At 39.4% G+C, this 14051-nt stretch overlaps 1 protein-coding gene and 1 long non-coding RNA gene across 2 annotated transcripts in view; one reads left to right on the forward strand and one right to left on the reverse strand.

The window, feature by feature from the left end:
- The window catches only part of LOC134825286 (serine/threonine-protein kinase 16-like), a 76948-nt gene that overhangs the window by 60794 nt on the left and 2103 nt on the right, over positions 1-14051 (forward strand). Inside the window, exon 8 of the mRNA XM_063837450.1 lies at positions 8741-8811. Coding sequence (XP_063693520.1) covers positions 8741-8811 — 71 coding nt within the window. The remainder of the gene's footprint in view (positions 1-8740; positions 8812-14051) is intronic.
- Positions 1-14051, reverse strand: part of LOC134825289 (uncharacterized) — a 54797-nt gene that overhangs the window by 9900 nt on the left and 30846 nt on the right. The window lies entirely within an intron of this gene.

A 14051-nucleotide genomic window follows, 5' to 3' on the forward strand; every position in this document is an offset into this window, starting at 1 on the left:
AGTAGACTTCATAATTTTCATGTTGGCAGGAAAAACCTTTTCCTTTCTCTCAGGGACTAGTAACTTCATAGAGTTCATTTTTGCAGGTAAACTTTTTTCCTTCTTTTCAGGGACAAAGTAGACTTCATAGATTTCATGTTGCGGGAAACTATTCCTTTCCCCTCAGGGACTAAATTCATAAGTTCTTTGTTGCAGGTAAACTTTCCTTTCCCTCTCAGGGACTAGTAGACTTCATAGAGTTCATTTTTTGGAGGTAAACTTTTTCCCTTTCTCTCGGGGACTAGTAAACTTCATAGAGTTCATTTTGGGCAGGAAACTTATTCCTTTCCCCTCGGGACTAGTAATTTTCATAGAGTTCATGTTGGCAGGTAAACTTTTTCCCCTTTCTCTCAGGGACTAGAGCCCTTTAAATTTCCCATGTTCAGGTAAACTATTCCTTTTCTGGGGGACTAGGACTTCATGGGTTTTCAGGGTTGGGGCGGGTAAACAATTTCCTTTTCTCTCGGGGACAGTAGACTTCATAGATTTAAAATTTTTGGCAGGTAAACTTTTTCCCCTTTTCTGGGGACTAGTAGACTTCATAGATTTTTCATGTTGCAGGAAAAACTTTTTCCCTTTTCTCTCAGGGACAAGTAGACTTCATATTTTAAATTTTGGGGCAGGAAAAATTTAATTCCTTTCTCTCAGGGACTAGTAGACTTCATAGGTTCATGTTGCAGGAAAAAACTTATTTCCTTTTTCTCTCAGGGACTAGTAAACTTCATAAGTTCAGGGTTGCGGGAAAACCCTTATTCCTTTCTCTCGGGGCCCTAGTAACTTCATAGAGTTCATTTTGGCGGGAAAACCCAAATTCCCCTTTCCTCGGGGACTATAGCCCTTAAATAGAGTTCATGTGAAAGGTAAACTTATTCCTTTCTCTCGGGGACTATAACTTCATAGATTTTCATGTTGCGGGGTAAACTTTTCCTTTCTCTCGGGGACTAGTAACTTCATAGATTTTCATGGGGCAGTAAACTTTTCCCTTTCTCTCAGGGACTAGTTACTTCAAGATTTTCATTTGGGCAGGTAAACTTTTTCCCTTTCTCTCAGGGACTATTTAGATTTCCCTAATTTTCATTTTGGCGGGAAAACCCTTTTTCCCCTTTCTCTCAGGGACTATTAGCTTCATAGGTTAAATTTTGGGCAGGAAATTTATTCCTTTCTTTAAAGGGACTAGTAGACTTCATAAGTTCAGTTGCAGGTAAACTTATTCCTTTCTCTCGGGGAAATAGTAGACTTCATAGATTTTCATTTTGGGCCGGAAAACCCTTTTTCCTTTTCTCTCAGGGGGGGGGAAAATTTGGGGGGGGGGGGGTTTTTTTGGGGGAAACAAGTAGATTTTCATAGATTCATTTTTTGGCAGGAAAAACTTTTTTCCTTTTCTTCAGGGACTATTAGCCCTTCATAGAGTTCATGTTCAGTAAACTTTTTTCTTTCCTCTCGGGGGCCAGTAGACTTCATAGAGTTCATGTTGCAGGTAAATTTATTCCTTTCTCCCCAGGACTATAGATTTCATAGATTTCATTTTGCGGGAAAAAACTATTCCTTTCCTCAGGGACTAGTAACTTCATAGATTTTCATGTTGCAGGTAAATTATTCCTTTCTCTCAGGGACAAAGTAAAACTTCATAGATTTCATGTTCCCAGGTAAACATTCCTTTCTCTCAGGGGGACTAGTAATTCATAGAGTTAAAATTTTTTGAGGGTAAACTATTCCTTTCTCTCAGGGACTAGTAGACTCATAGAGTTAAATTTTTCAGGTAAACTTTTTCCCTTTTCCCTCTCAGGACTAGAACTTCATAGATTTCATGGGTTTTCCCCCAAACCCTTTCGGCATTTTGGTTAAATTTACCCCTTTCTCTCGGGGGACTAGTAGACTTCATAGAGTTTCATTTTTCCCGGGTAAATTTATTCCTTTCTCTCGGGGAAACTAGTAGATTTTCAAGAGTTCATGTTGCGGTAAATTTATTCCTTTCTCTCAGGGACTGGGTAGATTTTCCTAGAGTTCATGTTGCAGGTAAACTTATTCCTTTCCTCGGGGGACTATAGACTTCATAGAGTTCATTTTGCGGGTTTAAACATTCCTTTCTCTCAGGGACTAGTAAAACTTCATAGGGGTTCATTTGCAGGTAAATTTTTTTTCCCTTTTTTCTCGGGGGGGGGGAACTAGTAGACTTCAAGAGTTCATTTTGGGCAGGTAAATTATTCCTTTCTCTCAGGGACTATAGACTTCAAAAAGTTCATGTTCCCAGGTAAACAACCCTTTTCCTCTCAGGGACAGTAACTTCATAGTTTTTAATTTTGGGGCAGGAAAATTTATTTTTTCTCTCAGGACAGAAGACTTCAAAGAGTTCATGTTCCCAGGTAAACTTTTTCCCTTTTCTCTCGGGACTAGTAGCTTCATAGAGTTCATGTTGCAGGTAAACTTTTTCCTTTCTCTCAGGGACTAGTAGCCCTTCATAGAGTTCATGTTGCAGGAAAATTTATTCCTTTCTCTCAGGGACTAGTAACTTCATAGGGGTTTCAGGGGTTGCGGGAAAAAAAAAACTTTTTCCCTTTCTCTCGGGGAACTAGTAACTTAAATAGAGTTCAGGGTTGCGGGTAAATTTATTCCTTTCTCCCCGGGACTATAGACTTCATAGATTTTAAAGTTGGGGAAAAATTTTTCCCTTTTTCTCTCAGGGACTAGTAAACTTCATAGAGTTCATTTTTGCAGGAAAAACCTTTTTCCCTTTCTCTAAAGGACTGTAGCCCTTCATAAGTTCATTTTGGGGCCGGTTAAACTTTTTCCCTTCTCTCAGGGACTATAAAATTCATAGATTTTCATTTCAGGTAAACTTTTCCCTTTCTCTCAGGGACATTAGACTTCATAATTTTCAGGGTTTGCGGGTAAACAAAATTTCCTTTCCCCTTTCGGGGACAAGTGACTTCTAGAGTTCATTTTTCAGGTAAACTTTTTTCCTTTCTCTCGGGGGACTGGGAGACTTCATAGAGTTCATGGGGGCAGGTAAACTTTTTCCCTTTCCTCAGGGACTAGTAATTTCATAGAGTTCATTTGAAGGAAAACCTTTTTCCTTTCTCTCGGGGACTAGTAACTTCATAGAGTTCATGGGGGGCGGGTAAACTTATTCCTTTCTCACAGGGATAGTAAACTTCATAATTTTCATTTTGCAGGTAAACTTTTCCCTTTTTCTCTCAGGGACAAGTAGACTTCAAAAGAGTTAAATTTGGGCAGGTAAACTTATTCCTTTCTCTCAGGACTAGTAGACTTCAAAATTTTTCCTGTTCGGGAAAAATTTATTCCTTTCTCTCAGGGCCTAGTAGCTTCATATTTTTTCAGGGGAAGGAAAAACTATTCCTTTTCTCTCAGGGACTAGTAGCCCTTCAAAGAGTTCAGGGTTCCCAGGAAATTTATTCCTTTCTCCCCCAGGGACTAAAAGATTTCATAGAGTTCATTTTGGGAAAGGAAAAATTTTTTCCTTTCCCCTTCGGGGACTAGTAACTTCATAAAATTTTTTTTCATGTTGCAGGTAAACTTTTTCCCTTTTCTTCAGGGACTAGTAACTTCATAAGTTAAAATTTTTCAGGTAAACTTATTCCTTTCTCTCAGGACTGTAGACTTCATGAGTTCATTTTTGAAAGGAAAAACTTATTCCTTTTTTCCCCAGGGACTAGTAGATTTCATGATTCATGTTGCAGGAAAACTTTTTCCCCTTTCTCTCGGGGCCTAGTAGACTTCAAAAGTTCATTTTTGCGGGGTAAACATTCCTTTCTCTCAGGGACTAGAAAGGACTTCATAGAGTTCATTTTGGGCATTTAAATTTAAACCCCTTTCTCTCGGGGACAAGTAGATTTCATAGAGTTCATGTTGAAGGAAAACAATTCCTTTCCCCTAAAGGGGACTAGTGGGGACTTCAAAGATTTCATTTTGCGGGAAAAAAATTTATTCCTTTCTCTCGGGGCCCAAGTAGACTTCATAGGTTCAGGGTGGCAGGAAATTTATTCCTTTCTCTCAGGATTGGGGGGGGGGGGGGGGGGGGGGGGGGGGGGGGGGGGGGGGGGGGGTAATTTAATTTCATAGATTCAGGTTGCGGTAAACTTTTCCTTCTCTCAGGGACTAGTAGACTTCATAATTCATTTTGCAGGAAAACTTTTCCTTTTTCTCTCGGGGCCTATTAAACTTCATGAGTTCATGTTGCAGGTAAATTTATTCCTTTCTCTCAGGGACTAGTAACTTCATAGAGTTCATGTTCAGGTAAACTATTCCTTTCTTTTCAGGGACAGTAACTTCATAGAGTTCATGTTGCGGGAAAACCTTTTTCCCTTTCTCTCAGGATTTGAACTTCATAAGTTCATTTTGCAGGTAAATTTATTCCTTTTTTCCCCGGTTTTATTTAATTTCATTATTTTCAGGGTTGCAGGTAAACTTTTCCCTTTCCCCTGGGGGACTATTAGACTTCATAGATTTTAAATTTTGGGGCGGGAAAACTTTTTCCCTTTCTCTCAGGGACTAGTAGACTTCAAAATTTTTTCATTTTGGGCAGGTAAATTTACCCTTTCTCCGGGGACTATAGACTTCATAATTTTCATGTTGCAGGAAAAAAAAATTTTCCTTTTCTCTCAGGGACTAGTAGACTTCAAAAGTTCATTTGGGGCAGGTAAACAATTTCCTTTCTCTCAGGACTAGTAAAACTTCATAGAGTTCATGTTGCAGGAAAACTTTTTCCCTTTTTCTCTCAGGGCCTAGTAGACTTCTAGAGTTCTTTTTGGGCGGGTAAACTTTTTCCTTTCCCTCAGGGACTATTAGACTTCATAGAGTTATTTTCAGGAAAAAATTTCCTTTCTCTCAGGGACAAGTAGACTTCATAGATTTTCATGTTCAGGTAAATTTATTCCTTTCTCCAGGGACATGGGATTTTATAGAGTTCATTTTGGGCCGGTAAACTTATTCCTTTCTCCAGGGACAAGAAGATTTCATAGATTTTCTTGTTGCGGGAAAACTTTTCCCTTTTTCTCTCAGGGACAGAAGACTTCATAGGGGTTCATTTTGGGGCAAAAAAACCCTTTTCCCTTTTCCCTCTCAGGGCTAGAAAGATTTCTTTAGAGTTCATTTTGGGGGCAGGAAAACTTTTCCTTTCTCTCGGGGAACTAGTAGATTTTATAGAGTTCATTTTTGGCAGGTAAACTATTCCTTTCCCCTCGGGGGGGGACTGTGGGACTTCATAGAGTTCATTTTGGGGAAAGGAAAATTTATTCCTTTCTCTCAGGGACTATAACTTCATAGATTCATTTTGGGGTAAAAAAAAAAAAAAAGGGGGTAAACTTTTCCTTTCTTCTCGGGGACTAAAAGATTTCCCTAAGTTCATGTTGCGGGAAAACCTTTTTCCCCTTTCTCTCGGGGCCCTAGTAATTTCAAAAAGTTTCATGTTGCAGGTAAACTATTCCTTTCCCCTCGGGGGACGGGAATTTCCCATAGATTTAAATGTTCAGGTAAACTTTTTCCCTTTTCTCCCCAGGGATTTAGAAAAGATTTTAAATTTTAAAGTTGCAGGTAAACTTATTCCTTTCCTCGGGGACTGGGTAGACTTCATAGAGTTCATTTTGGGGCAGGTAAACTTTTTCCCTTTCTCTCGGGAAATTAGAACTTAAGTTTTCATTTTGGGCAGGTAAATTTATTCCTTTCTCTCAGGGACTATTAACTTCATAGATTTTCATTTTGGGCAGGAAAACTTTTCCTTTCTCTCAGGGACTAGTAGACTTATGAGTTCATGTTCCCAGGAAAACTTATTCCTTTCTCTCAGGGACAAGTAGATTTCATAGATTTTCATGTTGCAGGAAAATTTAACCCCTTTCTTCAGGGACTAGTAGACTTCATAGATTCCCATGTTGCAGGAAATTTATTCCTTTCTCTCAGGGACTATTTAACTTCTTAGAGTTCATTTTTGGCAGGAAAACTTTTTCCCTTTTCCCTCTCAGGGACGGGTAACTTCAAAATTTCATGTTGCAGGTAAACTATCCTTTCTCTCGGGGGGGGGGGGGGGGGGGGGGGACTATTTGACTTCATAGAGTTCAGGTTGCAGGAAAAACTTTTCCTTTCTCTCAGGGACTATAGACTTCATAGATTTTCATTTTGGGCAGGAAAACTTTTTTCCTTTCTCTCGGGGGGAACCAAAGACTTCATAGATTTTCATGTTGCAGGTAAACTTATTCCTTTTTCCGGGGACTGGGTAGATTTCAAAGATTTTCATTTTGGCAGGTAAACTTATTCCTTTCTCCAGGGACTAGTAGACTTCATAAGTTAAGTTGCAGGAAAACTTTTTCCCTTTCTCTCAGGGACTAGTAGACTTCATAGAGTCTTTTTCAGGTAAACTTTTTCCCTTTTCCCTCTCAGGGATTTAGTAGACTTCATAAGTTAAATTTTTGGGGGCAGTAAACTTTTTTCCTTTCCCCCCCAGGACAGAGACTTCTTAGAGTTCATGTTGCGGGAAAACCTTTTTCCTTTCTCTCAGGGACAATTAATTTCAAAGATTTCATTTTGGGCAGGTAAACTTTTTCCCTTTCTCCCCGGGGAACTGAAAAACTTCATAGAGTTCATTTTGCAGGAAAACATTTTTTAATTCCTTTCCTCAGGACAAAGTAGACTTCATAAAAGTTCATGTTGCGGGGGTAAACTTTTTCCTTCCCTAAAGGGCCCTAGTAGACTTCATAAGTTCATGTTCAGGAAAAATTTATTCCTTTCTCTCAGGGACTGGGTAGACTTCATAGAGTAAAATTTTCGGGTAAACAATTCCTTTCTCCCAGGGACTAGTAACTTCATAATTTCATTTCAGGTAAATTTATTCCTTTTCTTCAGGGGACATTAACTTTATAGGGGGGGGTTCAGGGGTTTGGCGGGGGTTAAATTCCCTTTTCTTCAGGGACAAAAGACTTCTTTGGGGTTCATTTTTCCCGGGTTTAAACTTTTTCCTTTCCCCCTTCCCCCCCCCCCCCCTTTCCCCCCTTTTTCCCCCCCCCCCTTTTTTTTCTCTCGGGGACTATAGACTTCATAGAGTTCAGTTCAGGAAAATTTATTCCTTTCTCTCGGGGACAGTAACTTCATAAGTTCATTTTGGGCAGGTAAAATTTAAACCCTTTTTCTCTCAGGGACTATAATTTCATAGAGTTAAATGTTGCAGGTAAACTTATTCCTTCTCTCAGGGCCCAGTAATTTCATAAGTTCATTTTGGGGCGGGAAACTTTTTCCTTTCTCTCAGGGACTGAAAGGCTTCATAATTTCATTTTGGGGCAGGTAAACTTTTTCCCCTTTCTCTCGGGACTAGTAACTCATAAGTTAAATTTTCGGGTTAAACTATTCCTTTCTCTCAGGGACTAGTAGACTTCAAGATTTTCCATGGGGGCGGAAACTTTTCCCTTTCTCTCGGGGAAACAAGAGATTTTTATAGATTTTCAGGGTTTGCAGGTAAACTTTTTCCTTTTCTCTCAGGGCCTATAGACTTCATAGAGTTCATTTTGGGCAGGTAACTTTTCCTTTCTCTCAGGGACTAAGACTTCATAAAAGTTCATGTTAAAGGTAAATTTATTCCTTTTCCCCCGGGGCCTAGTAACTTCAAGTTTTTCATTGGGCGGGTAAACTTTTTTCCTTTTCTCTCAGGGACATTAATTTTCATAATTTCCAGGGTTGCGGTAAACTTTTTCCTTTCCCCTCAGGACTAGTAGACTTCAAGAGTTCATGTTGCAGGTAAACTTTTTCCCTTTTTCCTCAGGGACAGTAGACTTCTTTGATTCATTTTGGGGCAGGTAAACTTATTCCTTTCTCTCGGGGACTATAGACTTCATAGAGTTTCATGTTGCGGGAAAATTTATTCCTTTCTCCCCAGGGACTAGTAAAACTTCATAGAGTTCATGTTTTTGGGCAGGAAAACCCTTATTCCTTTCTCTCGGGGACTAGTAGATTTCCCAAGATTTCCCTGTTCCGGTAAACTTTTTCCCTTTTTCTCTCGGGGACAGTAGACTTCATAGATTTCCCTTTTGCGGGAAAACCCTTTTTTCCTTTTCCTCTCGGGGACTAGTAAACTTCATAGATTTCATGTTCCCAGGTAAACTTTTTCCTTTCCCCGGGGACTAGTAGCCCTTCAAAAGTTTCATTTTGGGCGGGAAATTTATTCCTTTTCCCCGGGGGCCTAGTAGATTTCATAGAGTTATTTTGGGGCGGGTAAACTATTCCTTTCTCTCAGGGACTAGTAGACTTCATAGAGTTCATGTTGCAGGTAAACTTATTCCTTTCTCTCAGGGACTAGGTAGACTTCATAGAGTTCATGTTGCAGGTAAACTATTCCTTTCTCTCATGGACTAGTAGACTTCATAGAGTTCATGTTGCAGGTAAACTATTCTTTCTCTCATGGACTAGTAAGTAGACTTCATAGAGTTCATGTTGCAGGTAAACTTATTCCTTTCTCTCAGGACTAGTAGACTTCATAGAGTTCATGTTGCAGGTAAACTTATTCCTTTCTCTCAGGGACTAGAGACTTCATAGAGTTCATGTTGCAGGTAAAATTATTCCTTTCTCTCAGGGACTAGTAGACTTCATAGAGTTTCATGTTGCAGGTAAACTTATTCCTTTCTCTCAGGGACTAGTAGACTTCATAGAGTTCATGTTGCAGGTAAACTTATTCCTTTCTCTCAGGGACTAGTAGACTTCATAGAGTTCATGTTGCAGGTAAACTATATTCCTTTCTCTCAGGGACTAGTAGACTTCATAGAGTTCATGTTGCAGGTAAACTTATTCCTTTCTCTCAGGGACTAGTAGACTTCATAGAGTTCATGTTGCAGGTAAACTATTCCTTTCTCTCAGGGACTAGTAGACTTCATAGAGTCATGTTGCAGGTGTAAACTATTCATTTCTCTCAGGGACTAGTAGACTTCATAGGTTCATGTTCAGGTAAACTATTCCTTTCTCTCAGGGACTAGTAGACTTCATAGAGTTCATGTTGCAGGTAAACTATTCCTTTCTCTCAGGGAATAGTAGACTTCATAGAGTTCATGTTGCAGGTAAACTATTCCTTTCTCTCATGGACTAGTAGACTTCATAGAGTTCATGATTTGCAGGTAAACTTATTCCTTTCTCTCAGGGACTAGTAGACTTCATAGAGTTCATGTTGCAGGTAAACTTATTCCTTTCTCTCAGGGACTAGTAGACTTCATAGAGTTCATGTTGCAGGTAAACTTATTCCTTTCTCTCAGGGACTAGTAGACTTCATAGAGTTCATGGTTGCAGGTAAACATATTCCTTTCTCTCAGGGACTAGTAGACTTCATAGAGTTCATGGGGGGCAGGTAAACTTTTCCCTTTTTTCCCCTGGGGGGGGGGGGGGACTAGTAGATTTCATAATTTCATTTTGGGCAGGAAAACTTTTTTCCTTTTCCTCTCGGGGAAATAGTAGACTTCATAAGTTCATTTTGGGGGCGGGTAAACTTATTCCTTTCCCCCTCAGGGACTAGTAACTTCAAGATTTCCCATGTTGCAGGAAAAACTTTTTCCCTTTTTTCCTCTCGGGGACTAGTAGACTTCATAATTTCCCTGTTGCAGGAAAATTTATTCCTTTCCTGGGGGACATTTAACTTAAAAGGGGGGGAGTTCATTTTTGCGGGTTAAATTTATTCCTTTCCCTCGGGGAAATTTTTTTTAAACTTCAAAGATTTCAGGGTTGAAATTTTAAAAACTTTTTCCCCTTTTTCTCTCGGGGACTAGTAACTTCATAGAGTTCATGTTGCAGGTAAATTTATTCCTTTTCTCCCAGGGACTAGTAGACTTCATAGATTTTCATTTTGGGAGGAAAACAAACCCTTTGCTCTCAGGGACTAGAGATTTCATAAGTTCATTTTGGGCGGGAAAATTTTATTTTTTTCCTCTCAGGGACTATTAGACTTCATAGATTTTAAGGTTGGGAAAGGTAAACTTTCCTTTCTCTCAGGGACTATAACTTCATAAAGTTCATGTTGCAGGTAAACTTTTTCCCTTTTTCTCTCAGGGACTAGTAAACCTTTTCATAGGGGTTAAATTTTGGGCAGGTAAACTTTTTCCTTTTCTCTCAGGGCCAAAGAAACTTCATAGAGTTAAATTTTTCAAAAAAAAACTTTTCCCTTTTCCCTCTAAAGGGAAAAAAAAAAAATTAAAAAAAAAAAAATTTTTTTGGGGATAAACTTCATGAGTTCATGTTGCAGGGAAAAATTTTTCCCTTTTCTCTCAGGGCCCAGTAGACTTCAAAAGGTTCATTTTTGCAGGAAAAATTTAATTTCCCTTTTCCCAGGGACTAGTAGACTTCATAGAGTTCATTTTCGGGGGAAAACTTTTTTCCTTTCTCTCGGGGAAACAAAATGACCCCCTAGAGTTCATGTTGCAGGTAAATTTATTCCTTTCTCTCAGGGCCTAGTAGACTTCATAAGTTCAATTTTGCGGGAAACTTTTTCCCTTTTCCCTCTCAGGGACAGTAACTTCATGGGATTTTCCTGTTGCAGGTAAACTTTTTCCCTTTTCTCTCAGGGACTATAACTTTAGGGTTCATTTTGGGGGCGGGTAAACTTTTCCCTTTTTTTCCCCTCAAGGACTAGTAGACTTCATAGATTTTCATTTTGGCAGGTAAACTTTTTCCCTTTCTCTCAGGGACTAGTAAATTTTCATAGATTTCCCTTTTTGCGGGTAAACTTATCCTTTCTCTCAGGGACTAGTAGACTTCATAGAGTTCATGTGCAGGGTAAACTATCCTTTCTCTCAGGGGACTAGTAGACTTCCATAGAGTTCATGTTGCAGGTAAACTTATTCCTTTCTCTCAGGGACTAGTAGACTTCATAGAGTTCATGTTGTCAGGGTAAACTATTCCTTTCTCTCAGGGACTAGTAGACTTCATAGAGTTCAAGTTGCATGTAAACTTATTCCTTTCTCTCAGGGACTAGTAGACTTCATAGAGTTCATTGTTGGCAGGTAAACTTATTCCTTTCTTCTCAGGGACTAGTAGACTTCATAGAGTTCATGTTGCAGGTAAACTGATTCCTTTCTCTCAGGGATAGTAGACTTCATAGAGTTCATGTTGCAGGTAAACTTATTCCTTTCTCTCAGGGACTAGTAGACTTCATAGAGTTCATGTTGCAGGTAAACTATTCCTTTCTCTCAGGGACTAGTAGACTTCATAGAGTTCATGTTGCAGGTAAACTTATTCCTTTCTCTCAGGGACTAGTAGACTTCATAGAGTTCATGTTGCAGGTAAACTTATTCCTTTCTCTCAGGGACTAGTAGACTTCATAGAGTTCATGTTGGCAGGTAAAGCTATTCCTTTCTCTCAGGGACTAGTAGACTTCATAGAGTTCATGTTGCAGGTAAACTTATTCCTTTCTCTCAGGGACTAGTAGACTTCATAGAGTTCATGTTGCAGGTAAACTTATTCCTTTCTCTCAGGGACTAGTAGACTTCATAGAGTTCATGTTGCAGGTAAACTATTCCTTTCTCTCAGGGACTAGTAGACTTCATAGAGTTCATGTTGCAGGTAAACTTATTCCTTTCTCTCAGGGACTAGTAGACTTCATAGAGTTCATGTTGCAGGTAAACTTATTCCTTTCTCTCAGGGACTAGTAGACTTCATAGAGTTCATGTGGCAGGTAAACTTATTCCTTTCTCTCAGGGACTAGTAGACTTCATAGAGTTCATGTTGCAGGTAAACTTATTCCTTTCTCTCAGGGCCGGGACTAGTAGACTTCATAGAGTTCATGTTGCAGGTAAACTATTCCTTTCTCTCAGGGACTAGTAGACTTCATAGAGTTCATGTTGCAGGTAAACTTATTCCTTTCTCTCAGGGACTAGTAGACTTCATAGAGTTCATGTTGCAGGTAAACTTATTCCTTTCTCTCAGGGACTAGTAGACTTCATAGAGTTCATGTTGCAGGTAAACTTATTCCTTTCTCTCAGGGACTAGTAGACTTCATAGAGTTCATGTTGCAGGTAAACTTATTCCTTTCTCTCAGGGACTAGTAGACTTCATAGAGTTCTTGGTTGCAGGTAAACTTATTCCTTTCTCTCAGGGACTAGTAGACTTCATAGAGTTCATGTTGCAGGTAAACTTATTCCTTTCTCTCAGGACTAGTAGACTTCATAGAGTTCATGTTGGCAGGTAAACTTATTCCTTTCTCTCAGGGGACTAGTAGACTTCATAGAGTTCATGTTGCAGGTAAACTTATTCCTTTCTCTCAGGGACTAGTAGACTTCATAGAGTTCATGTTGCAGGTAAACTTATTCCTTTCTCTCAGGGACTAGTAGACTTCATAGAGTTCATGTTGCAGGTAAACTTATTCCTTTCTCTCAGGGACAGTAGACTTCATAGAGTTCATGTTTGCAGGTAAACTTATTCTTTCTCTCAGGGACTAGTAGACCTTCATAGAGTTCATGTTGCAGGTAAACTTATTCCTTTCTCTCAGGGACTAGTAGACTTCATAGAGTTCATGTTGCAGGTAAACTTATTCCTTTCTCTCAGGGACTAGTAGACTTCATAGAGTTCATTTGCAGGTAAACTTATTCCTTTCTCTCAGGGACTAGTAGACTTCATAGAGTTCATGTAGCAGGTAAACTTATTCCTTTCTCTCAGGGGACTAGTAGACTTCATAGAGTTCATGTTGCAGGTAAACTTATTCCTTTCTCTCAGGGACTAGTAGACTTCATAGAGTTCATGTTGCAGGGTAAACCTATTCCTTTCTCTCAGGGACTAGTAGACTTTCATAGAGTTTCATGTTGCAGGTAAACTATTCCTTTCTCTCAGGGACTAGTAGACTTCATAAGTTCATGTTGCAGGTAAACTATTCCTTTCTCTCAGGGACTAGTAGACTTCATAGAGTTCATGTGCAGGTAAACTATTCCTTTCTCTCAGGGACTAGTAGACTTCATAGAGTTCATGTTGCAGTAAACTTATTCCTTTCTCTCAGGGACTAGTAGACTTCATAGAGTTCATGTTGCAGGTAAACTTTCCTTTCTCTCAGGGACTAGTAACTTCATAGAGTTCATGTTGCAGGTAAACTTATTCCTTTCTCTCAGGGACTAGTAGACTTCATAGAGTTCATGTTGCAGGTAAACTACTCTTTCCTCTCAGGGGACTAGTAGACTCATAGAGTTCATGTTGCAGGTAAACTATCCTTTCTCTCAGGGACTAGTAGACTTCATAGAGTTCATGTTGCAGGTAAACTATTCCTTTCTCTCAGGGACTATAGACTTCATAGAGTTTCATGTTGCAGGGTAAACTATTCCTTTCTCTCAGGGACTAGTAGACTTCATAGAGTTCATGTTGCAGGTAACTATTCCTTCTCTCAGGGGGAATTTGGTTTTGGAAGGAAATTAAGGGGACTGGTTCATGATTTCAGGTTGGGAAAGGCCTTTTCCCCGGGGGTTGTAATTTTGGTTAATTGGGGTAAATTATTTTTTTGGGGTGAGTTATAATTTATGGGGGGGGCGGGTAAACTACCCTTTTTCCGGGGGATTAAAACCCCAAGAGCAGGGGGTAAATTTTTTACTTCAGGATAGGACCATAGATTTCCCATGTTCAGGTAAACTTTTCCCTTTTTCCCAACTGTGGGCCCAATTAGCTTTTGAGGAAACACCCCCGGGGAAAAGGTAAACTTTTTCTTTCATAAAAAAAATTTTTTCCTGGGATTTGTAAAACTTCATGGGTTTCAGGGTTGCGGGAAATTTATTCCTTTTCTCCGGGGAAATAGTAACTTCAAAAGGGTTCTTTGTTGCGGGGAAAAAAAAAACTTATTCCTTTCTCTCAGGGACTATAGACTTCAAAAAAAATTTTCATGTTGCAGGTAAACATTTTTTTTTTTTTTTTTTTTTTTTTTTAAATTTTTTTTTAAAACTTTTTCCCTTTTCCTCCCCGGGACTAGAGATTTTCAAGAGTTCATGTTGCAGGAAAACCCTTTTTCCCTTTTCTCTCGGGGACTTAGACTTCATAGATTTCATGTTCCCGGTAAACTTTTTCCC

Source organism: Bolinopsis microptera, chromosome 13 (genome assembly GCF_026151205.1).
Source record: "Bolinopsis microptera isolate Bmic1 chromosome 13, MBARI_Bmic_1.0, whole genome shotgun sequence".
Lineage (NCBI taxonomy): Eukaryota > Metazoa > Ctenophora > Tentaculata > Lobata > Bolinopsidae > Bolinopsis > Bolinopsis microptera.